The following is a 26,444-nucleotide window of genomic DNA, read 5'->3' on the forward strand; positions in this document are numbered from 1 at the left end:
GCCCTAAACATAGATGGGACCTAATGCAAATAGCATGATTGAAAGGTTCAATTACACGCTAAATGTTTCATGCTTTGGTTTGCCTGTCTGGGCTCTATAATTAACGTACTTGTAGATGCCGGTCAGGAATACAAAAATAATGCTTTCAAAGTTATTGTACTCTGTTGTAGAAATGAATAATGCATTTATTAAAATGTGATTTGAGAAATATTTAAAAATGTTATTTCAGTTCTCTCTTAACCTCAGTGGTGATGGATGTAAATAATTCACATACCAAGATTTTCTTTTAACATGGGTGGCAATAAATATGCTTTTGAAAGTATATGTATATATATATATATATATATATATATATATATATATATATATATATATATTTCTGACAGAAATGACAAAAAGCCTTAAACATTTAAAGTCTGTACATACTGTATCAATACACATTGCTCTAAAAAAATTCTTGATAAATAACTTAGAAATAAATACATGTGATATTTTGTGTTCATACTATAAAGGTGCATAATTATTTAAAAGTAGCTGAAGCTTTTTTGAATTCAAATTGAATTCAGAATATCTACATTACTCATATTATTGAGGGCAAAGCAATGAGTTTGATTGTTGACCAAATGGATGCAGCTCTTCCATAAGCATGGAGAAGAGGAATCACAGTATACTGTAGGCCTTATTTAAATAAATATTATTCAATAATGAATGAGTTCGAGAATTATCTCTATGTCTACCTCCTAAAGCCAAGGACACACCAAGCCGACGGTCGGCCATTGGGCAACGTCGGGCCGTTTTTAAGCTTCGGTCAACTTAGTTTTTTCGTTGTGTTCTGCACCATTGGCTGTAGTTAAGGCGCCGTCTGTTTTTTTTGGGCCGATTCAACATGTAGAATCAGCGCCGGGCTGTCAGTGAGAGAGAGAACTCTGATTGGCTGTTCAGTTTGGCGACGCATCAGCGCTAGGGTTTGGTGTGTCCCTACCTTAGGACTCACTGTTCATCTCTGTGTGACAGATAAAGACTCATTCAGTGGTCTGCATTCATTCTGCGTAATTTAGGGGGGAGGTTGTCCTCTGGTCGTCCACTGGAGGCAGGCAACAAGTTGAGGCTCGGGCCTGGGACTGGAGCAGGGATTGGGAAAAGGCTGTGATGCTCCAGCTCTCCTGCCGACCGGGTGTGGGCCTCTGAACCCATCTTAAAAGGTTTGAGCTGGAGGTGATTTTCCCCCTCCCCCTGACCCACCAGGGATCCGAGCCGCTGGACACTGAGGGGAAGGTCACCTGTGCTGGAGGCCTTTTCTGTCGGCTGCGCACTTCCAGTTTTGAGGACCTCTTTTCCATTCTTGGAAGTCGTACGCTGGGGCTTGCTTGGTAATTTGGACTCAGGTTCTTCGGTGAGAGGAACCCCGTCAAAGGAGAAGATGCGCTCTCTGCGACTACGACCATCGAGCAACGTAGGGGAGAGAACAGGACCAGGGGAGGGCAAGGAGGACTTCTCATCCTGCTCCTTCACACTATATGGAGGAGTGGTAACCTCAAATGTGTTATGGAACTGAGAGTAGTCCACCCTGAAGAATCCCTCCTCCAGCGACATGACGGGTAGGAAGCGGTGACCCCACAGCACCTCATCCTCTGTGTAAGATGTTCGTGCCTGGCACGTCATGCCTGAAAGGGAAGCCATGGATTCATATTACAATGGAGAGACATAAACTGAATAGATGAATATAAAACAAGCCATTGGTCATGAACCCTGAAAGCAATGTTTAAAAAGGCTTGATTCAGGTTTGGATTTTTATTTTATTTTTTGCATAAAATGGACCTCATTCAAAAAAAAATATTTTTAATTTTTTTATTGTATTTAGAGGTATGGTGGCTGGAGGCAATGGAAAGAAATTGAAAGACTTTTCCGCTTTGTCTGACTTATTCTGCTAATGACAGAATGCTTATGAACAGAGTGACAGAAAATTATTGGCTTGACATTATGGTATTTTAAATGTACAACTTAGACTTTTCCCATTTACCCCAATTTAAATCTGCATGTAAACTCTTTTACTGCTATTCTGACATGGGCTTTTTATGTGTGCATGTGGTGTGCTCATGTCTGTGTTGTTTCTGAGGTCAAAATCGGAGAAAACTTGAATTTGAAAAACTTTCAGATTTCATGAAAAGGCACTAAGGCAGTTTTCTTTGTCTTGATTTAGGAATAAACAGATTTTTGATAGTTACCAACGTACTGTTGTAAAAAAAAAAAAAGAACAAAAAAAAAAAGGTGTACCATGCCATGCCACTATGTAGTGTGACCAAGAAAAAGCCTTTCTATTGTATTGTATAATTTTATTCCCATCTTATATGCAACATCCACTTGCAAAGTGAAGTAAAATAGGCTTGTTACTCAGAGTAAACATGGCAAGTTAAAAGGGTCAAGCTGAAAGTAAGATTGTATTTCTTTCTCAGAACACTTTTTTTTGAGAATGTATGATACTGATAATGTATGATACTAACCTGTAGTTTCCACAATGCCTTCTAGGATGACGACAATCTCAAACTGCTCGTTCATGAGGGAACGCTGAGACAAGTCGAAAAATGGGCTATTGGAATTGATCTCATGACATATTGTGAGGGGTGAGACAAGAAAGAGTTGGTCAGCACCCGTTCCAAATCCTACATCCAATTCCCGCTGATCCAATGGAAGAAACTCTCCCTCAGGGGTTTGACGAGACTAAAGCAAACACAGGGTGAGATAAGCGGTTAGGACATTGACACATTCACAATTTCTCTTTCATATACTGTACTAGCATTTGTACTATTACATTTAATCTTGGCATTCACCTTTTTCACATTCATTGGCATTCACTCAGGATTTTTCAGATAAAGATCCCAGCCTGTGGTGCTCAGTGGTGAACTAAAAATTAATTGTGCCCGTTAATAGTGATGTTTATTTGCACATGCTGCCTGTGCTTTTGTAGCCCTGGATTCATTGAAGGAATTATACAAATCAGGTAACAGCACAAAGTCTAAACACAGTTTGCATGATGCAATTGCCCAAATATTGCGGGTTGATTCTCTTTGCTAGGTTGTGCAGGATGTAGTAAATTACCATGATCTGGTGTACTTTTCGGGGACTGTATAAACATCGTATAAATTTTAAAATATTGCTGATCACTTACAAAGCACTAAATGGTTTAGCTCCCCAGTACTTGAGCGAGCTCTTAACGCATTATAGTCCTTCACGTCTATTGCGATCTCAAAATTCCAGCCAGTTGACAATACATAGAATATCAAAATTGACTGCTGACGGTAGATTCTTTTCCTATTTAGCACCAAAACTTTGGAACAATCTTCCTAACATTGTCCAGGAAGCAGACACACTCTGTCAGTTCAAATCTATACTAAAAACACATCTCTTTGGCCTAGAGATGTGTTATACACATAACGCATTATAGACTTATAGACTTATTATAATTAATAGAATTATATATATAATTCAATGTTAGGCTGCATAGTTTAGGTCAGCCGGAACCGGGAACACTCCCCATAAATCCTGATGTACTTGTTACATCATAAGAAGGATGGCGCCTACGCTAATATTATTCTCTCTGTTTATCTGAGGTTTACCGCAGTCCACCGGATCCAGGCCGTATCCAGATCTGATGAAGGACCTGTGCCTGGACACGATGACAACGCAGTCCTGAAGTGTCAACCAGTCCCTCCCCTCTTTCCTGAAGTCAGCCGGATCCCGGCCGTATCCAGATCAGATGGTGGACCTGCACCTGGACCGATCCATGACGGCATCCCTGAAGTGCCAGCTTCATCAGCCCTGTGAAGGCCTCATGATCCTCAACAAACTCGTCCCCATACCGGCATGATGACTCCGACCTCCAGCCAGATGGAACTGGATAAATAATCTGAATGTTCTGATCCAATCTGACTTCTGACCTGTAATGCTGCCTGAATCATAATCATACACTGTTCGCTCGTTGGCCAGAGGAGAACTGGCCCCCGACTGAGCCTGGGTTCTCCCAAGGTTTTTTTCTCCATTCTGTCACCTGATGGAGTTTTGGTTCCTTGCCACTGTTGCCTTGGCTTTTGGCTTGCTTAGTTGGGGACATTTAATATTCAACAATATTATTGATCTGCCTTACTTGAGGTGGACGATGAAGCAATTTTCTTCTAGAAACAAACTTTGTTTTATTATTTTCATGTTATCACTGTGAAGCTGCTTTGATGCAATCTGTATTGTAAAAAGCGCTATATAAATAAAGGTGACTTGACTGTATGATATCTGCAATCCAGGTACCTGAATCACTAATTCCTGTGTAAAAAAAAAATCTGTTAAATCAGCCTAGGATGGTTTGCTGATATTAGCTGGTCTCTTAACCTGGCCAGGCAGAGGTCTTGTGGATATTTTTCACCTGGTCAGGAGACCATCTGGCCAGCAAATGTCTTTTAAAGTTTAAATACAATTATTTAAATTAAATGTTAAATTAAATATCTTAAGACTACAAATATTCCATGTAGACACAGTTAATATGAGGTCTTAAAACTGAATGCGAAATATTGCAGTGCTGTTTAATCTAAAAGATTTTTTGTTTAAGTATAATATAACAGTGACTGCTGTGTCCTGTAGTGTGACATGTCAACACCAACTCGCAGACAAAGCTGTGCAAAATTACACGAAATGGACCACTGGTCTTTATTTCTAATATGGACAGATATCTACATGCATAACAAAACCTTTTAAAGGGCATCTTCAGTCAACAACCACGGTTTGTTAATCTACCTTTACACATAGCCTTGTGTTTCCATATTAACATTAGAGATTGGCAGTGAAGTCAGCAGGGTTGGCTGCCTGTGCCGAAGGACACAGATGGTGAACAGACTGAGAGCTCCAATCCCAGGAAAAGAGTGCAAGCTTTCACAAGTATAGATGCAGTGCCAATGTCACACATGCGCGCACACACACACACGTTGTTTTTTTCCATGTTTTATGGGGACTTTCCATAGACATAATGATTTTTATACTGTACAAACTGTATATTATATCCCCTTACACTAACCCTACCCCTAACCTACCCATTACAGAAAACTTTCAGCATTTTTACATTTTCAAAAAAACATCACTTTTTTTTATTTACATGCTGTTTTCCTCATGGGGACAAAATAAAATGTCAATTTGATTACATTTGACATGAAATTGTATCCCCATAATGTAGGGTTTAACCAGGCCACACCCACACACACATTCTTATTTTAAGCGAACTGTTAAACACAAGTTCATTTCATTTTTAAGATCTTTTAATGTTTTTTTGTTTGTTTTTTTGGTTGCAAATTCAATTTTGTGATAGATATTCTGTCCAAAAAAGATGAAAAGGTTTAACTTTAGAAGAATACCACACAAACTGAATTTCACAGTTTGATTTCACCATCGTCTTCGCGTACAAAAGTTCACAGGATTTTCCTTCAAATATCCATAGAAAGAAACACATCAAAACTCACAGGGCACAGCATGCAGTTGCCAATTTAGACAGATGAGTGAAAGAGATGTTTTTGTGTGTTGCATGCACCTCATATGAACTTCTTTGACCTGAGGGAGATCTTTAATTGCAAATTTCAATGACTGTTTGAAAATAGTTTCACGAGTTCACACTTACATAGCCTACAATTAGAGAGAGTAAAGTTTAATGCGTATTTGGCGTTCTGTCCGAGGGGAGGGCTCCGAGCTCGAAGTTCGGCCCGAACCCAGAGTACTCCCCCCCCGTATGTAAGTGGTTAGGACTAGAAGTGTGGAGAGAGGTGAGACTGCTGAATATATACACCTCTTATCATTGATTGCTGAGTGCTCTCCACTCTTGTTAATTATCTGAACGTGCTCCTCCCGAACTTTGTTAATAAAACATAATTTAATTTCCATAAAGTTGTCATTAGAAATCATTATCTTCTTGAGGTGCTCTTAAGACAGCCTGTCTAGTTAATCTTCTCAGACATTAGCCATAGAAAACAGTAAAAGAAAGCAAAAGAGACTGTACATTTTAGAGGCAGGACAGAGTGCTTACACTGCAGGTCACTCTGAGAGTAATAGATGGGCTGCTGTTTTTTTCCCCTAGCATTCTGCATAGGACATTTACAGACAAAGGGCGGAACAGAAGAGAGGAAGGCTTATGAAGTCAACCATCCGTCATCCTGTGCTCACTGCATTGCGCCTGCTGTGGGGTGGTGAAAGCCATGTGTCAATCATGCTCTTCTTTAAGAACACAGCACAAAAGCCCTCCTCTACACTTCTACTCTGATCAGTCCCGTGTCTTACAGTCTTCCTTGTAACAATTCCATGAGCTCATATTTTCTTTGCCCTGTCCCCATATGTTCACTAACTCTTATGTCATTCTCACTGAGGAAGTGCTGGTGAAATCTGTCATATGGAGATTATCTGGTGTGAAAAATAATATTTAATCAGATTTTTAAAAGTAAAGTAAAGTTTTAAAGTAAAAGTCAAACTATGTTAAAATAAGACTTGTTTATGATTTTAAGCATACACCTCACTTTGTGTCTTTTTGAAATAGAAAGACACAACATTTGCCAATAAGGTAACAAAATAAACAATTTAATTTTAGGATAAAATAATTAAAGATATATTCTTTTTTACTGAAAAACAAAACTGAAATATAGGCCTACATTACAGATTTGTTTTATTTTGCAGTCCAAATTCAGATTCTTCAGTTTATTTATTTATTTTATTTTGTATTATGTGTTTTATATTGAAATCAATTCCAAATACAATTAAAGGATGACATATATGGCAAAAGATGGTAGTGACATAACTTTAATTGTTTTTTTTAAGTATTTGCTTAAGACGTGTGATGAGTGAGTGAGTGAGTGTGTGTGTGTGTGTGTGTGTGTGTGTGTGTGTGTGTGTGTGTGTGTGTGTGTGTGTGTGTGTGTGTGTGTGTGTGTGTGTGTGTGTGTGTGTGTGTGTGTTTTTAAGCAACATAAGAACATCTCTGCCCTTTCAGTGTTCACGCAATGTGACCTTGGACCTTACAAAGTGTTACCGTGACATTTTATGCTGCATTTCAAAGATATACACTGTTAGACTTTTCTACAACGCTATAACAGCCAGAGACTGTCTATATTGGACACATTGAAGCGACCGGACCAGTGGCGTAGCAAGTCAGTCCCGGGCCCAAATGCAAAATAAATTTTACGGGCCCCCCCGCCCACAAGTACATCGAAGATATAGATATAGGCTAGACGTTCATATATAGACGTTCACTGTAGCGTATCAAGAAAATACCATACTAAACAATACCATAAAAAACACACTCTACCCAACAATTTTTCACAACCAGAACGGAACAAAAACAAATCTAAAACAACCAAGGCACTGCCAATGTCAATAATAAACTAGGCCTACTGATCTTGGCACGGCGGCCCACAATGTAAAAACATAGAACTACTCACTCATTTTAGTTGCATTCACCGGGCCTTTCTTTCGGCAAATTCATCCACGATGTCAACAGTAACAGGGACCTTCGACATCGTTGTCATTTACACTAGGTTTGCACAAAAAAATGGTCTATTTTGGGTACTTTTTGTGTCGCGACTATAACTTCTCCACCCTCCTTTTTCTCTTTAATGCCCCACTTTTATGTTTGTATTTGTCCATCCTTTGTTCAATTAGCTAGCCGATAGTAACCTCTCACTCTGTGTTTTCTTTTTTTAATTTGGCGCGGCGATGTAGTGTGCGTCATATAAAAAATGACAGCGTAGTTCTTCTACGTCAGCTGCGGGGTGCAAAAAAAAAATGCACACCTTAAATGTCGGAGAAAGTAGACATTAGGGAGAAACAAGAAATTACTACAGATGACAAGCATACAAAAAATAATGAAATATATTTATTGTTGTGGCCACGAATTTAAAATTAATTTCCTCGTTTTAATTAAAAGCTCCTCATGGGCGGGCCCCCTATTGGCCCGGGCCCATTTGCACGTGCATACCCTGCATGCCCTGACGCTACGCCACTGGACCGGACCATTAATGCAAAATGCAAACCTGTTTGTCTCTTGTCAGAAATAGCGCGAGCGCTTAGACTCGGAGTACCGACCATACGTCAGAAATATAACGCGGCATCCCTATACAATGTCTGGGATGAGTCGTGTCGCGCCGGAGCATCCAGTGTAATATCACTGGGTTCAACTGTCTTGGATCGCGCCGTTCGTGTCTGGCCCGGGGTAGTGACGGAATTCACTTCACAGAGAGAGAGACCAGCAAGCAAGGTAAAAAACATTCTAGCTGTGTCTGAAACCGCTCACTCGTTCACTCATTCACTAATCCACTAATCCTACATAGCGAATGGCAGTTGAGTGCAGTGCACAACATCAGCAAATTAGTGAACGAAAATGAGTGAGCGAATTCGGACGCTGACATAATTATCACGCGCCAGAGAGCTCGGACAATTTCGTCATAAACATTACCTACCCATCTTTAATAATTCCTTTTTTGGCTGTATGAATTGTATGTAACAATTGTATGCAGGGCAGGACTTAAGGCCTCATTATACTTCTGCGTCGGACATACGCCGGAGCCTATACGCCGTAGGCAACGTGTTGGTTTTAATTTATACTTCTGTGTCGTTGTCCGCGTTGACGCGCACCTGGGGAGCATGAAACCCCGAGGGAGGGGTTCTGGCAGACCAATCACAGCGCTTGTGTCCGCGTAGAATTGACGCGTTGTTACATTTTTGGAGAGGTGCACGTCAGGGTACGCCGAAGGGTACGCGCGCTACATACAGCCTACGACGTAGCTACGGCGGCAGTTCGACGCAGAAGTATAAAACAGGCTTTAGGATGGTGGGGGCCCCTGGGCTTGAGTCACTTTCGGGCCCTACCTTCTATACATTACTTTAAATAGAACAAAATGATACATACACAAGCTATGTATTAGAGCTACACAATTCTGGATAAACTGAGAATAAAAATAGAGATCACGATTCTGAACAAACAACTAAACAAAATAACAATTTATGTTAATTGCTGAAGTCTATTAAAAATGTTGAATTAATCTGAATTATATATAAAAAAAAAAAACTTGGGTTTGAAATGAATGATTCAATTCCTCAATCAAATACACTTGTTTCATAGATGAATCAGCATTTTTGAACGAATCTCCTGAATGAACGATTCAATGACAAATGTTTTTTAAAAGTCATTTGTCGCCATCTGGTGGCGTAACAATATAATCGATCCAATCGTTATTTGAAGTGCAAAGCTACTTTCAAAAGGTGACTGGTACCATAGACAGTGTTACATGTTAAAAAAACGTACTAATTTATTTATATGACCACTGATTGAAGCTTGAATTTTTTTTTTCCAATAAATAAATAATGATTACAAAAGTTCAAAGTGATCATAAGTTTATTGCAATGCACAAATGTCTTGGTCAGAATGAGAATAAAACACTTATTTACCTGGAAAACATTATGTTTTGATTGTGGCATTTCTTTGAGATTTAGAATCCAGTATTCCTATAGGCTAATTATTGTTTCTTTTATGAATTTAATAAAGAACTCTGTCTCGTATTCTGTCCAAACGATCCATGTACTTAATCAGGGTTTTGTGTCCATTCGTTTTTCCTTTTTTAACCCGTAATTGAAAAACGAAAAATTAACGGTTGTTGTTTTTTTAAAACGCAAAGTTGAACACCAACATTTTAATTTGAACTGGCTACACCAACTGCAGCGCAAAAAAGTAAATATCGACGAATTTTCTGATTTTTGTTTATGACTTTTTGCCCCTTTATTAAACATTTAAAATATTCAAAAATTAATATGGAAAACATGTCGATTTTACTGGTTTTCAAAGGCCAAATTAGAACCTGGAAGTGATGTTTTTCCCGCAGTGCTGAATGAGAAGAGCCATTAATATTATTAATAAACTATTGCTTTGGCTAAATCACATCTCCATCTCCGCTGTTAAGCAGATGCGCTTTTAGAGAGAAATGCACATTTCATGCGGAGTAATCAGAAGGTATTAGCTTTCGATTCGAATTTGTTCGTTTTAAAGTGGACATTTCAAGCTTTAGCCTATAGGCTATATTTTGTTTCAGTTCTCGCGCTCCAGTTTACGGAGATCATGAAAGTGCGTCTGATTGTTTTCTTTTATTTTACAAAAGCACAACGTTTTCTTGTTATTGTGAGTTTACACAAATAAAAGTAGTTGAGAATAATGTATTATTATTTTCTGTATGACCAGAAATGATAGAGTATTTTAAGTTGTTTCCACTGTTGATAGGAAAATGCAAGTGTTCGCGCTCGCGCCTCCGTGCCATGCATGCAGTGCGCGCTCCACATTCAGCTTTGTTCCTTTTTTGCATAAAAGCGTCTTCTAAATATAGCCTATTAAATGTTATAATTAAATAATATAAAATTATTATTATTTGCGTAGCTATACATGGACCTCAAACACACCGTGTCTTCAAACTCAGGTGACTGTAAATGCGCAAAAACTGTTTCCATTGCAGTTTTGCGAAATATTCCTTTTTCGAATTGCCTGAAAAACCACCTCATGCGAGCGTAAAACTTTTTGCGAAATTGACGTGTTTCCATTGTGCTTATTTTCAATTCGCAGTTTCAATTTGCGCAATTTGAAGGGTAATGGAAACGCGGCTACTGTCTAATGCAGACAGTAAACGAGGCACTACGTAACTGCCAATAACCAATCAGCAAACCTCAAGATGACTGACATTTAATTTAGCTAATTAAATTTATTTTTCATTGCAGGGCAGGGCCAGGTAACAATGCTAGACCAATCAACAAACTTTAAAATGAAAAATTAAATGACTGACATATTATTTAAAAAATCAAACGTAAACGGGCGGGGCCCCCTATTGGGCGGGGCCCATGGGCTTGAGCCCAGTCAAGCCCAATGGTAAATCCGGCCTTGATATGTATTTATTTTTCACGTTTATTGCGTTATTTGATAAAAAAAAAAGATAATAAAAACACTTGCTTATCATATTTATTTACTTTTTACATTTATATGTGAAAATAAAAGAGAACAAAACACTACACAGCACATTTGTTTATTCAAATATAGATATAACGGTATATATATAAATAAATAACCAGGCGTCTGGTCTTATAAATGATTGTTTTCTATCTCGCGTGCGCCGTTGCCATCAGACGCTTGAAAAGGTTGAGAAAAGCATTGAGACGCTTGAAAAGGCATTCAGTTGCGTTCTAGACACTGGGAGAAGTGCGTTAGGTAACTTAAGTGCCGATTACCAACACAATCCAATCATCTGAAGTTAATTCATACATTGTTCGACCGGACATAACTGTTTTACACAAATAACCTATATATAGCCTATATATATGTGTATATGTGTGTGTGTGTGTGTGTGTGTGTGTGTGTGTGTGTGTGTGTGTGTGTGTGTATATGTGACATGTGATATCAGGAAGCAATGTAATACACACACGACACGTTTCCTCAACTTATTAAAATATCTTACTTTACTGCAACTATCTGTTTCTGCTTCTTTATCATATTTATAGTGTGTGATTTATAAAATACCTTATATCCTACATCACATATTTTGATTTTGGACGTCTGGCCACTTTATATCTTATATCTGAATATTATATTACTGTTAAGCCTACTATGAATATTAAAATACGCCGAACCATGTGTCCTGTATCTACATGAATGACCTTTGCAGCAAAAAAACCCCGCGTGAAAATCAGTTCGGTATTTAGTGAGGTATTAATTAAATGCGCTGACAGCTCATTGCACCTGCCATTCAGATTACACTGAGTGGAGCGGGTGACCGGTCTAAGATGGCGGCCCCACGGCTCGACCGCGCCAGTAGGCAGTAGCGGTCGATAGGGCGTCTATCTATATCAAAGAGTATAGAAGTTACTTCTATACTCTTTGTCTATATGATGTCTATGGTTGCCATGGTGACATTTTTGTTTATTTTTCATTCGCGCTCTATCGCCTTATCGTGTTGGATTGTGGGAAATAGTAGGTGTTTCTCAATGGCTGCGTCCGAAATCGAATACTTCCCTACTATATAGTATGCGAAAAACAGTACGCGAGCAGAGTAGTATGTCCGAAATCATAGAAAACAGTAGGCGAAAAGTACCCGGATGACCTACTACTTCCGGCGAGATTCTGAAGTGCGCATACGATGGACACTTTACTATCCCATGATGCCACGGGAGAGGAGTTGTCGTCGTTATATTTGAAAATGGCGGAAAGCGGAGACGCGGCTGTTTTCAAGTGTAAGTACTTTACAGAACACTTTTTGTTTCTTTGTGGTTAAATTGTGTATGTTTAACAGCATATAAGTAAACGATTGACTTGTTAAAAGTTTAAATGTAAATCGAGGGTACAATTTTGTGAATTGGCTGCAAAAATGACAATTTTATCATTGTTATTGCCGAACAGAACGAGCTAATGCCTGTCGGTTAACGTTAACGTTATATTAGTTAACACTGTTTTATTTAAACAACGACGTTGTTTCTCAGTTTTAATGAGATAGTTACAAAACTTTTATTTTTTATTTTACAACGATTTTATTTCTCCTTTACCAGTGTTGATAACGTTATGTGTGTTGGCTACGCAAGCTTCTGTTATCAAGTGTACCTCAACTTGTCCATGTGACATTAATATAAATATAATAATATAGATTGACAATGGTTCGTTCATCACTAATGTTAAATTCTGTGTTGATTTTGCAGGGGCTGATGAACACACCTGTGTTCTTCTTATAGAGTGGAGAGTGGCTAATGAAAGGGAGGAAAGAAAAGAAAGAGCGAGGAGAGACAAGGAGGCCAGAGAGAGAGGAAAGATTCCTTCAGCTTTTAGAAATAATTGCTAAAAAAAAATGTATAATAAAGAAATCAAATGTTACACACTCTCTTCCATTTATTTATTAGTAAGTTCATTTTGTCATGCTGTTTTAGCAAGTTTTATTACAAAACACTTAATTCCCAGGGATTTACAGTAGTTAGATTGTTAGTTGTAAAGTGTTTAATATGTGACATTGAGTAATTCATATTTTTAAAGGGTGTTGTGTGTGCACTTATTTTGTGGCAGATTCCAGATGGTTTTTGAAACAAGCAAATTGCAGGTATATCTGAAAAACATGAGTGCAGCACTACAGAGAAATACCCACACACTCCAAACACCTTTAAAATATATCTGCTTTATTTTTGTATATTATTTAACTTTTAAATGGATACAGAATACAAAGCTTAAAACAAAATCACAAAAACTTTGGCACAAAGTAGTATAATAGAGCTTAAAGCACCACCAAAAGCAAAAGTTTTAAAACTTTTTTTATTAAAGTGTCATCTTGAGGGAAGAAAATGAACGTCAGCAGCTTCAGAAAGGTAACTTTCACAGGTTTCTAAAAGATCTAAAGGGACTTTCTTACTAACAATCTCATTTGTAGGGCATCACTTTAAAATAATTCAAAATCTGTTTCTTCAAAAGCATGTGTATAAGATGAGAACTTTACACCTTGGGTAATTTTTGGATTTCCACTTGAATTTTTCCTACCCAAATTTAAAGTAAATAATTTGTAAAAAAAATAAATAAGCTCAAATATGTGATATGTAGCTAGAACACCAGCACCTCGATGTCCTTTTTTTCCACCCATGGTCGCAATCTGACTGACTAGATGGACTACCGTAAAAGTCGGGGTGGAGGTCAGCTCCATATACACACACACACACACACACACACATATGAATACTTAAGATGTAAAAGCCTCTTAAGTGCCATCTGAAATTTTCTTCTGGTTTGATCATTTTTCTCAAGCTTGTAGGATTATGTTCACTTTTTTCACTTTAATGGCAATGAAAAGGACCTATTAATTGTCATTAAAGTGAAATTACTGAACCTAAATATACAAGCTTGATAATAATGCTCATTTTAGAATATTTTTTTATTTTACATCTGAAGTCTTGATACACATGTATATGAATGTGTGTGTATTGTATCTGACCTCAGTGTGTTACCCTACTGTTCACTGTGTAATATATACAGATACAGATACACGCAGACACTGCTTGTGATATTGCCATCCATGAATGAATCAACAGAGATACACACACGCATACTATTGATTCATTCATGTTTATTCATTGATGGTAATATCACAAGCAAATAAATTACTTTTTCCTTACCAAAAATCAACATCTGTCATTGTTCACAGGTTTGTGTGTGTGTTTTTTTTTTTTTTTTTTTTGAGGTAAAATGTATTGGCCAAATGATATTTAACTTATTTGAGAAATTACACAAAAGCTCTCGACAAAGGCGTGATCTGCGAGCAGCTGACCGACGACTCCTCTGAATTGTGAGCACGAACGACGTAAAAACGCAGACGAAAGCGGAAAGAAGAACTAAAAACATTAGTCTGGAGCAGTCAGTGGAATGGGCTCTTTAAATGTTCGCGCTGATGTGACCGCGCATGTTACGTGACAATACCAACATGGCGCATGTAGTACGTCCGGACTCCATTCATACTACCCGTATTCATACTATATAGAACGTACTTTTTTAACGGTCGCGAAGTACGTTCTAATTTAAATGTAGTACCTACTCGCATAGTACGCGATTTCGGACGCAGCCACTGTCAAGGATACTTCCTTGGCAGGAGGGTCCTTCCAAGTCACTTCCTTCAGAGGCTAGGCGAGGCATAGATATCATATATAAAGGCTAGGGCTGCGTCCGAAATCGCGTACTTTGTGAGTAGGTACTACATTTAAATTAGAACGTACTTCGCGACCGTTAAAAAAGTACGTTCTATATAGTATGAATACGGGTAGTATGAATGGAGTCCGGACGTACTACATGCGCCATGTTGGTATTGTCACGTAACATGCGCGGTCACATCAGCGCGAAAATTTAAAGAGCCCATTCCACTGACTGCAATGTTTTTAGTTCTTCTCTCCGCTTTCGTCTGCGTTTTTACGTCGTTCGTGCTCACAATTCAGAGTCGTCGGTCAGTTGCTGCTCGCACACACACACACCTGTGAACAATGACAGAGGTGTGTGTATATATATATATATACACACACACACACACACACAGTGAACTGTATGGTAACACACTGAGGTCAGATACAATACACACACACACACATTCATTCATACGTGTATATATGAAGACTTAAGACGTAAAAGAAAAAAATTCTTCTAAAATGAGCATTTTTATCAATCTTGTATTATTTAGGTTCAGTAATTTCACTTTAATGACAATTAATAGGTCCTTTTCATTGCCATTAAAGTGAAATAACTGAACATAAACATACAAGCTTGATAAAAATAATCAAACTAGAAGAAAATTCCAGATGGCACTTAGAGGCTTTTACATCTTAAGTATTCATATATATATATGTGTGTAATGTGTGTGTATATATATACACACACACACATACATAAGAAATGGATCATATACATATAATACATACATATTATATTTATAAATAATCCAACACTGAAAACAAGTGTCTTGTCGATTCAAATTGTATTCTAAAATAAACTATGAACACGTTTACAGATTGTGAGCCCTACAACCTACTGCGCCAATTCTTCATATATATTTTAAAGATGGAGCTGACCTCCACCCCGACCTCCGACTTTCACGGTAGTCCATCCAGTCACTGATTGCGACCATGGGTGGAAAAAAAGGCCATTGAGGTGCTGGTGTTCTAGCTATATCACATATTTGAGCTTAATTTTTTACAAATTATTTACTTTAAATTTGGGTAGGAAAAATACAAGTGGAACTCCAAAAATTACCCAAGGTGTAAAGTTCTCATCTTGTACACATGCTTTTAAAGAAACAGATTTTAAATTATTTTAAAGTGATGCCCAACAAATGAGATTGTTAGTAAGAAAGTCCCTTTAGATATTTTAGAAACCTGTGAAGGTTACCTTACTGAAGCTGCTGACGTTCATTTTCTTCCATCAAGATGACACTTTAATAAAAAAAGTTTTAAAACTTTTGCTTTTGGTGGTGCTTTAAGCTCTATTATACTACTTTGTGCCAAAGTTTTGTGATTTTGTTTTAAACTTTTGTATTCTGTATCCATTTAAAAGTTAAATAATATACAAAAATAAAGCAAATACATTTTAAAGGTGTCTGGGGTGTGTGCAGGGCCGGATCTAGACATTTGGAGGCCCTAGGCAAAATTCATGTTGGAGGCCCCCCCACCCCCAATAAAACACACTTGAAACAAATATGATTCCTAACCTTTTTATTTATACAACATTTAATTTTAAATTTAGTATATTTTTACTTACACAGTACATAAGTTTGGACAAAGTACTATTTGTAATGTTTTTGAAAGAAGTCTCTTATGCTCATCAAGCCTGGATTTATTTGTTCAAAAATACAGAAAAATATTATAGTGAAATATTATTACAATTTAAAATAATGGTTTTCTATTTTACTAGGCTATGCTTTAAAATATATTTCTGTGATGCAAAGCTGATAGTGTCACGTGATCCTTCAGAAAACTTTATATATTCTGATTTATTATCAAATGTTAGAAATGGTGCTTAATATTTATTTTATAACATGTGATACTTTTTTTCATGATTCTTTGATTATTAAAAAGTTGTTTTAAAAAAGTCTTCAATATCACTTTTATAAATTTAACACATCCTTGCTGAATATTCCTGTTTTTTTCTGTATTTTTGATCAAATAAATGCAGGCTTGTAGCATAATAATAAACTTCTTTCAAAAACATTAAAAATAGTAATGGGTCCAGACTTGTTACTGGTAGCCTATCAAACTTTATCTAAGCTAATCTCTTTTTTGTTTAATGAAGATGTTATTGTTCTTGTTGTTATTTTGCTGTTTTATTCAGTTTATTCACAGTTCCAGAATACCACTTCAGTAGATGAACATGAACGTGCTTTTATAATTTTTCTGCGTTATGGGCAGGATTTTTCCCTCCCATTTAATCAATATTGACTGCAGATATTGTCATATTATTAATATCAGTAATATGTTATTATGTATTGCATTGCTACCTTAAATATGCTATACACAAATCAAGTGGAAGAGAAAGACACGATCGCTACTGAGCAGGAAAAAAAATCTAAACTAATATTCGTATAGGCTATGATGTCAGGGTATTATCTAATCATCAGCATCAGAATATAGAAGATAGACCCATAGATATGAGATCCTTTATTTGAAACATTTAAAAATGTTGCAGTGTATTGGTTTTTTAACTTTGAATACAAACGTCTTTTACTTTTGTAGCTTTTTTACTAGTCAGCTCTGGACGCGATGTTATTCATTGATTGTACGCGCAAATTCAAAGCGTCGCGTCTGGGCACGTTAATGACGCTCGCGCGCTCTTTTAAACTCACAAAGCGGTGAATGATTTTTCCAGAAATGACGCTGATCTACAGTAGCCCACAAGTTTATATTTAAAATACATTGCAATCACACCAAAATCGATGACCTGCATTACGAGCTGTGCTTCTTTGCGTGCCTATTTCTGCTTTTGCTTCGCACTCGCAGCACCTGATGGATGCGTTCGTTGACCGCCTCTGATCGCCTCTGACGTCCCCTCGGACTAAACTGGCTGGCGCCTCTATACAGTCATGGGCTGGCGTTAATGTGACGTAATGTAACAGTCTATGGTTAAGATAAACATCGTCACTATTTTTAGTTGATTAATAGGCTACATTTTGAAATAAATTGTAGATAGGACATTTAATTTTTTTTTTTTTTTTTTTTTTTGTCCCTCTGTCTGGGCCCCATCCCGCCAATCGGGCCCTAGGCACGTGCCTAGTTTGCCTTTGCGTTAATCCGGCTCTGGGTGTGTGGGTATTTCTCTTCAGTGTGGCACTCATATTTTTCAGATATACCTGCAATTTGCTTTTCAAAAAAAAAAAAAAACATCTGGAATCTGCCACAAAATAAGTGCACACACAACACCCTTTAAAAATATTAATTACTCCATGCCACATATTAAACACTTTACAACTGACAATCTAACTACTGTAAATCCCTGGGAATGAAGTGTTTTGTAATAAAACTTGCTAAAACAGCATTACAAAATGAACTTACTAACAAATAAATGGAAAGAGAGTGTGTCACATTTGTTTTCTTTATTATATATTTTTTTTAGCAATTATTTCTAAAAGCTGAAGGAATCTTTCCTCTCTCTCGTCGCTCTTTCTTTTCTTTCCTCCCTTTCATTAGCCACACTCCAGGTGTAGTCATCAGCCCCCTGCAAAATCAACACAGAATTTAACATTAGTGATGAACCATGGTCAATCTATATTATTAAATTAATATGAATGTTACATGGACAAGTTGAGGTACACTTGATAACAGTAGCTTGCTACGTAGCCAACACATACTACATCAACACTGGTAAAGGAGAAATAAAATCGTTGTAAAATAAAAAGATAAAAGTTTTGTAACCCTCTCATTTAACTGAGAAACAACGTCGTTGTTTAAATAAAACAGTGTTAACTAACGTTAACTTAGCTGACAGGCATTAGCTCGTTCTGTTCGGTAATAATAATAATGATAAAATTGTCATTTAGCAGCCAATTCACAAACTTGTACCCTCGATTTACATTATTTAAACTTTTAACAAGTCAATCGTTTACTTATATGATGTTAAACGAATACAATTTAACCACAAATAAACAAAAAGTGTGTTGTAAAGTACTTACACTTGAAAACAGCCGCGTCTCCGTTTTCCGCCATTTTCAAATATAACGACGACAACTCCTCTCCCGTGGCATCATGGGATAGTAAAGTGTCCATCGTATGCGCACTTCAGAATCTCGCCGGATGTAGTAGGTCATCCGGGTACTTCTCGCCTACTGTTTTTCGAATTCTATGATTTCGATGTTGTGTGTTTGGCAAAACTAACTAAAATAAAATAAAATTATAGAGTAAATGTCTTTAGTTTTCGTCTTTGTCAAGGTCTATCATTTTTAACGCTATTTAAAACACGCTGCATTTCCTTTCCTCCGTCTCTCTGGGTGCTTCTCAATATCCCTCCTCGTCTCCTCTCTCCTCCGCATAGACAGTATATAAACTGGACACAGCGACCCCATTGGATTCAACGGAGGCAAGTGAAGTCAATTAGAAGCACAAACTTCCTGATGGTCGAGCGTACTGCGCAGACTCACACTGAGCTTGACGACGTAGATGTGACGTGAGCAACCCGTCTGTCTTCTAGTAGCTGTGCCAAGCGAAATCTGAATCATTCCCTTCCGAAACTTGCAGAGACGGAGAGTGTGAGTAGGAGGTGTCCATGAGCTGGAGCAGGAGAAACTTTTGCTAAGTATTCTGATTAATTACTTTGCCATTTTGCCTCCACGTCCCCCCGATTGCGAGCGAGCTTCTCCTCCTGTCCATACGGTAATCTCTCTACTGTGCGACAGAGAGTCGCGTTGGTATGACGCAATCGTTAGCCTATTTTTACAAAAACTGCTTCTACGGGGCCATAACGTAAGATACAAGGTAATGGAGCCTTTTATACATTTTTCGTGTTTCTTTAGAAATAAATAATGGACAAATGGAGTCTTTAAACGCCTCAGATGTAAAGTTATTCGCTGTCAAAGTGACGCCAAAATGAATGGGAGTCAATGGGATGCTAACAGCAGGTGATGGTCTGATAGCCAATGGCGGCGCCCGGGGAAGCTTCAACATAATATGAAACGCTGCCCCCCTGCTCCTCCGTCCTCCATCCTATGACCCGGAAACCGATCGAGCTCAGCCATCTTGAAGGACATCTCAATTCTCTAATTGCACCGCGAGGAGTGAGGAGGCTTCCAGAGGAGTCATGAGCGAGGATACACAGGTGTATCCTATGCGGAAGAGTTTTATCGACTAAAACGTGACGTACATATAAATTCTCCTCCCCCTTCACATCGGTCACAATAATTTTGATTTATACTTTACTTTTGCAGTTTATATAAACCACACACCTCACATATTTCAACAGGGTATCTTTCTTTATTATTATTTATTATGAATTTCTTAAATAAACAAATTTGAGGGCAGATCCTCTGAGCGCAGCTGATGACGCGATGAAGTGACGCTCGAATGATCAAGGATTCCAATGTATAAAAAAAAGTTACATTCGATCCCTCCGTCCTCGCGTCTTTTCCTTGCAGCCTTCCCTCGCATCCTACGGGGCGGAGCTGAGACGCGAGGAAAGGAAGCGAGGAGAGGAAACGAGGATACACAAATAAGAATTGAGAAGCACCCTCTGTCACTCACATGCGCGCGCACACACACACACACACAGCCCCTCCCCTCCGTGGGCACCGCGTCTCCATGAGAACGAGTGTTCGTTCGACGTTGAAAGCAAGTTCGCGAAAGGTTGGTATCTCTATCTCGTGAACACCTTTACACAATCACACATTAAAAAGTGGTATAAAAATATTTTAAATTCTGAATATAATTTTGTCAGTGTGTTGATGTCGACCCGAGAAGCGATTGCGCCTTCTTTAGGAAGTTAACTAGTCTTAAGTTTGAGGTAAAATGCACTTTTTGGTTGTGGTTGTCGATGTCAAAACACTATATAAGCTGCGATTCAAATATTAATGTTATGTAATTTTTTGAATAATTTGAATAGTTTAGTTTATTTCAGACAGAGAACTTAATTTCAACACAGTTGCGCTAACAAACAACAGCATATTTACAGCAGTCTGAAACAAGTGTAGGCCTACTTTTACTTTTTACTTTTACACTGAATGTCTGCTGCTTCAATCCAGATGAGTAGGCTATTGACTGTATAGGGTAAATTTAGTAGGCCATAGGGTGTGAAATTGTATAGCTGTGGTATTAGTATAGGGTGTGAATTCTGTAAAGAAGATGTGTAGATTTTTGGTACGGCGTGTGGATTTTGTAAGAGGTAAAGGAATTTCAAAATGTTTTTGTTGAGTTATTATTACACAATACTTTTTCTGACCTTTTTGAATCTTGCCCCTGACAAATAACCCAAATTACAAAAAAAGACTAAAACTAACACTAAAACTAATAAAAACTAAACTAAAACTAAGCATTTTCAAAAAATAAAAACTAAACTAAACTAGCAAACCCACTTTAAAAACTAATTAAAACTAAACTGAATTTGAAAACAAAAAGTCAAAACGAAATAAAAATAAAAACTAATGAAAAATGCAAAACTATAATAACCCTGCTACTCTGCTCGCGTACTGTTTTTCGCATACTATATAGTAGGGAAGTATTCGATTTCGGACGCAGCCTAGATGTCTCGTGCGCACTGCTGGCCAATGGAGGTCGACGTCCGCACGTGGCGGCCATCTTGCGACAGTGTACTCGCTTACTACTTCAATGGTGCATGTACTTTTAAATAACCATAACTTGCTCATTTTTCTACCGATTTTCAAACGGTTTGGTTTGTTATAAACGTCAGAGATGTAGTTATGACACTGCATACATACACTGCATACATATGAAAAATTATAACATACATTTTCAAGCATTCGGAATTATAGCCATGTTAATAACGATTGTAAGAAACCAAACCGTTTGTAAATCCGTCAAGATTTCAGCGAGATAAGAGGATTTGTGTGCGTGCTGATCATTCACCTTAATGCACAGAGCACTGTCACAAGATGGCCGAACGATGATGCCGGAAGTGACTGCGCCATAAGACATCTAGCGTTTATATATGATATCTATGAGGCGAGGCTCCTCTTTAGCATTCGGAGAACACGTAAATGGAACAGGCTAGCAAGTGCACGTCAGTGCGTCATTACGTCAGTGAAAATGAAAAACAGAGCGTTGCTATGGACGCAGTTCTGTTCACTCAGGCAATATAATCGTTTTTAATTCAATAAACTCCTTTTTAATCATATTGATTATTTGACTGTGAAGTGTGTTTGAACAGTGCGGGTCAATTTGACCCATAACATAATGGATGTAATTATTTTTTAAAACAAATGTTTGGTAACGTAAATATATTTACATTTGAAAGCATATTGATCCGTTAACGCTCCGACTCCGTTAACGTCATAGACGGTTAACGTCCAACATTTTGAATTTTTTTAACAAGATAGCAAAGCTGCGCGCATAGGATTGTGGGTGATTTGAGAGCGCGAAGGCTACACATATGCATCCTTTCCTGTATATGGGATATTTTTCGAACGAAGGACTCAGTCCTTGGTGGAAATTCCGAGGATCCTCGACATTGGAACAGTCCTTCGACGGATGTCGATGACGTAGCATCCTCGAAATTCTGGCTTCCGAGGATCCTTCCTTGACATTGAGAAACGCCTAGTGTCTCAGCAAGTGTACATCGGATGTACACTCGAATTCAGAGAGGATTGTGGGTAAAAGTAGTGAACGAATGTAGGGAATGATGTCGTTCACTCAGAATTCGGACACCACTACAAAATGGCCGACACCCTAAATAGTGCACTATATAGTGGATAGGGAGCGATTTCAGACACAGCTTCTGTGTGTGTTGACAGGTTTGTGTTGACATGGTAAACTGCGCTAACGTTTCATTTTACAGACATTGTTAGATTATTGAATTGTCGAGTTAAAATACGCCAACGAGCAACGCTTAGTTTACATTAACATTAAATTAACTAATGTGAAATTCTGTGTTGGTTGTATCTAATGTTGGCCTACTGATGAGAAAATAACATTGTATGTTAGCTAACAAGTTTTATGGCTAGCGGCCACCTTTCTAGTTTTAGCATTAGTTTGCAAACTATAACATATTATATATATATATTTTTTTTTAATGGAATTTAATATTTACTGCAATTTTTGTAACCTGTGTTTAAAGGCAACTGCAACAAAGCGCCAATTCGCGCCAGTGACTTCTAGCAATTCCTGAGGTAGGCCTAGCTTTTTTTGATAAATTTTGACAAAGTTTGCTGAAATGATTAGCAATATGTGATAAGTGCTTTGGAGCCACTGGTGCAGACTAGGTAGCATACAATATCTTATAAAATCTCTATAAAATTGGCTAACTTTATATCAAATAAGTGACCTTGGCATCATGTCTAACATTATATTTACACAGCAAATGAACCAATCAGAAGATGGACCATTTTCTATGTTCAGTCTCACCAGATTAAACATATCCAGGTAAGCACTGCAGTAAAACTCTCACTAAACCATTCATACCAAATTTAGTATTCTAAACTACTTAAGTTTATTATTTTGATATTTTATTAGGCAGAAGACTCTCTACCATTGCAGTCCCACCTGACCAGGAGGTCTAATATCAGTGCACAGGTGGGTTAACTACTGTAGGAAGGAGAATGATCATCACACAGTGATTTATTGCATGTGTCTTAGGGTGTATTTGTCTCAAACAGGTATTCCTTCACTAAAGACAAGCTGAAATGGGCTAAATCATCGATTTCAGTCTTTCTCTCTGGATCTCAGCATTTTTAGACAGAATGTAGGATATGTAAGTATTAAAATTTAATCTGACAAAATTTTAATTTAGTTCAGCTGAAATGTTTGAATATGCTATTGACAAAAATATGTTTACAAATATATATTCTTAAGTTATAGTAAAAATAATAATAAAAAAGTTTAAAAAAAGGAGGTTAAATAATTTGACACTAATATGGAATTTTCGCCTCTCTCTCTCTCTCTCTCTCTCTCTCTGTTTTATATAGTGTTGGAACCGGGATCTCCTCTGAAGGACTGAGTACATGATTTGTGTTTGTGGACACGCATACAGACCAGGGAACATTCTGATGTTGTCAGTCAAGTTCTGAACAGGAACCAATCTTTGGAGAAGTTTATTTATTCGCAAAGGTGGACAAAAACATTGTGTTGGCTTTTTAAAGATTATTTTGATGATGACTTTTACTCCTATGCTGTGGAAAAGATGGAGAAGTAGACAGTCAGACTTTGATAATGATAAGAAATGTCTCTTGTGCATCAAAGAGACTTCTTTCAAAAACATTAAGACACTTAAATTCTACTTTTAGTAATTACTGTTACTGTTACAACCCCTTGAAATGTCAGTGTTGCAATCTGCTCGTTAAAACCCAGGATCTAATAGCTGACTGACAGCAGAGGGAAATGTGCTTTGTCTCCAAAGCACTCTTACCGCAAGGCTTCCTGTGGTAATCCATATAATCAGAAAGGGAATATGTCCAATTAATTTATGCACGCCACAGCTTTTTGCACTGAGAGCAAACACGATTTCTATGCATATCAGAGACGGTTGAGATCGGATTGCATTACATTAGGGGTGCAAACAAGCAATGGCCAAATTTACAGTATGACGAGCTTTGCTTAAAATCGATGCGAGCTCCCTCCCCATGTCACGAGAACCTTAAAAACATCCAATATTGCTCTTCCCAGAGAGGACCAGTTAACTAGGCTACATTCACCAGAACGCCAGTAACTAAATTTCTTGCCGGATATTTTCCCTACAGCATTGTTGCGAGATGCGACTTTGTGCTCTTAAAACCTGTGCGTAAACACACATATCACACCATCCACATGGGCTCTAATGATATTTCAGTAGGCATTTGCCACAGAAAGCCCTACCTTGATGAGCTTGCACCTGATCTGCGCCGACACCATGTGGCTATTCCTGAGATTCCCGACCCTAAACATGAGGCAGAGCTTCCCGTCCCGTTGTGAGATGACCGCGTCCTGGCTGAACATGAGCGTCTCTGCGCGTTTCTTGGGCTGAGACATCTTAATGAACATACAGCCGATGAGAAACGCGTCCACGATCGAGCCCAGCAGCGACTGGAACAGGAAAAGTATAATGCCCTCTGGGCACTTCTCCGTTATATATCTGTACCCGTAGCCTATAGTCGCCTCAGTCTCGATGAAGAACAGAAAAGCGGAGGGAAAGTTGTAAACGTTGGCGACGCACGGGGTGTACGAGTCGTCGTGGCCGTGACCGAGGTCCCCACGGATGTACGCGATGATCCACCACATAGATGCCATGATGAGCCACGCGACCGTGTACGTTAAGAGGAAAATGAGCAGGTTCCAGCGCCACTTGAGGTCCACGAGCGTGGTGAAGAGGTCGGAGATGTACCTGCTGGTCTCCCCCCCAAGGTTACCGTGCTGGACGTTGCAGCGCCCGTTTTTCTCCACGAACCGTTGGCGCTTTCTTTTGGCCGGGGCAGAAAAGGACATGGTCCGGTTTGTGTTCACCACTTGATAATCTTCGCCGAATTTTCGTCTGATCGCAGACATGATGCTCGATCCACAACAGTTAGAATAAACACGCTAGAAGGGTGTCTTCCACACGTTCATCGCTCCACAGATCGACAACTTCACTTGCAGCCTTTCAGTTCAGATTATTTAACTGATATCCTCAAATTAATAAAATGTGTGGACGCGCAAAAAGTAGCTCAAAAACAGAGCAAGTGCTCCCGTGTCTTTCCCGCAACTTCTCTCAGTGTGGAGATGTATAGTGTAGATGAACTGCGGCACTAAATCTGAACTGACGCGCGCTTCTTCTGCCTATACGCTGAGAAAGGGAGGCAGGGCAAATGCGCTCGTTCGTTGTGTGTCAGTGTGTGTGGGTTCAAATCACTGAGCAGCAGTAGTATAGTGAGGAGAAAGGGGTCGTATATCTCTCGAGAGGGAGACTCGAGCGCGCTTTTGTCTGCTGTGGAATACTAGCATTATAGTGCCATCTGCTGAGAACATATCATAACATCAGCTCAAGGTCATCTAATGAAGAGCTGTGTATCAAAATCTAATTTAAACCCAAAGTTACCAATTATCAAATACTCGAGGTAATTAAGCGATGTCAAAATATACATTAAAATAGGCCTATTCATGAAAAATTGTGAAAAGCTATTGGCTAGAAGATTAGGGTAAATGTTGTTTGTATTTCTGAAAGATACGTAAGCCCTGAAAGGGCGAAGGCCCTATTGTTTCCGTAAGGATTTTTAGGGCCCAAGCCCTGAAAGGGCGAAGGCCCTATATTGTTTCCGTAAGGATGTTATTATTTTTTTTTTTTTCATTTTTTTTTTTTTTTTTGCCTTTTTGTCACTTTTGGGGCCATGATTTCTGAAGGATCATAAGACACCAAAGACTGGAGTACTTGCTGATGAAAATTCAGCTTTGCATCACAAAAATAAATTACATTTTAAAAAAATATTAAAAAAGAGAACCATTATTTTAAATTGTAATAATATTTCATAATATTACTGTTTTTTATTTTATTTTATTTTTTGCCTTTTTGCCACTTTTGGGGCCCTTAACATGCTCAAAAACTCTTGAAACTTTGCACACAGGTCAGAACCCGCGGCCAGCAGGGCCGGACTGAAGCTGGTACCCGGGCGTGGCAGGGGGGCTCGACAGCGCCCCCTGGAATGGGGTCCGAAATCTTGGTCCATATATCAAACACGCTTGCATGTAATAATATGAAACTCAGTACACATATAGATCTCATCGGGCCGAACAATTTTCGT

The 26,444-nt window shown here is 38.3% G+C and overlaps 1 protein-coding gene across 6 annotated transcripts; it reads right to left on the reverse strand.

Annotated features, from left to right (window-relative positions):
* Positions 1–405: 405 nt before the first annotated feature.
* On the reverse strand, positions 406–26,000 carry kcnj19b (potassium inwardly rectifying channel subfamily J member 19b; the record flags this gene model as incomplete). 6 transcript variants are annotated; one of them, XM_084435028.1, is made up of 3 exons in its annotated part: positions 24,550–26,000; positions 2,502–2,718; positions 406–1,664 (listed from the first exon to the last, which is right to left on the reverse strand). In XM_084435028.1, the coding sequence occupies exons 1-3, from the start codon at positions 25,213–25,215 to the stop codon at positions 1,027–1,029; spliced, it is 1,521 nt and encodes a 506-aa protein (XP_084291154.1). In that variant the 5' UTR covers positions 25,216–26,000. The 6 variants fall into 6 exon arrangements, 5 of the variants coding, with proteins under 5 accessions (XP_084291154.1, XP_084291158.1, XP_084291155.1 ...); XM_084435032.1 differs by lacking the exon at positions 24,550–26,000 and adding an exon at positions 3,615–6,428; XR_014630180.1 differs by lacking the exons at positions 406–1,664; positions 2,502–2,718 and adding exons at positions 16,523–18,256; positions 18,711–18,912.
* Between the last annotated feature and the right edge of the window lie 444 nt (positions 26,001–26,444).

This window comes from Rutilus rutilus, assembly GCF_951802725.1.
Source record: "Rutilus rutilus genome assembly, chromosome: 16".
Taxonomy (NCBI): Eukaryota; Metazoa; Chordata; class Actinopteri; order Cypriniformes; family Leuciscidae; genus Rutilus; species Rutilus rutilus.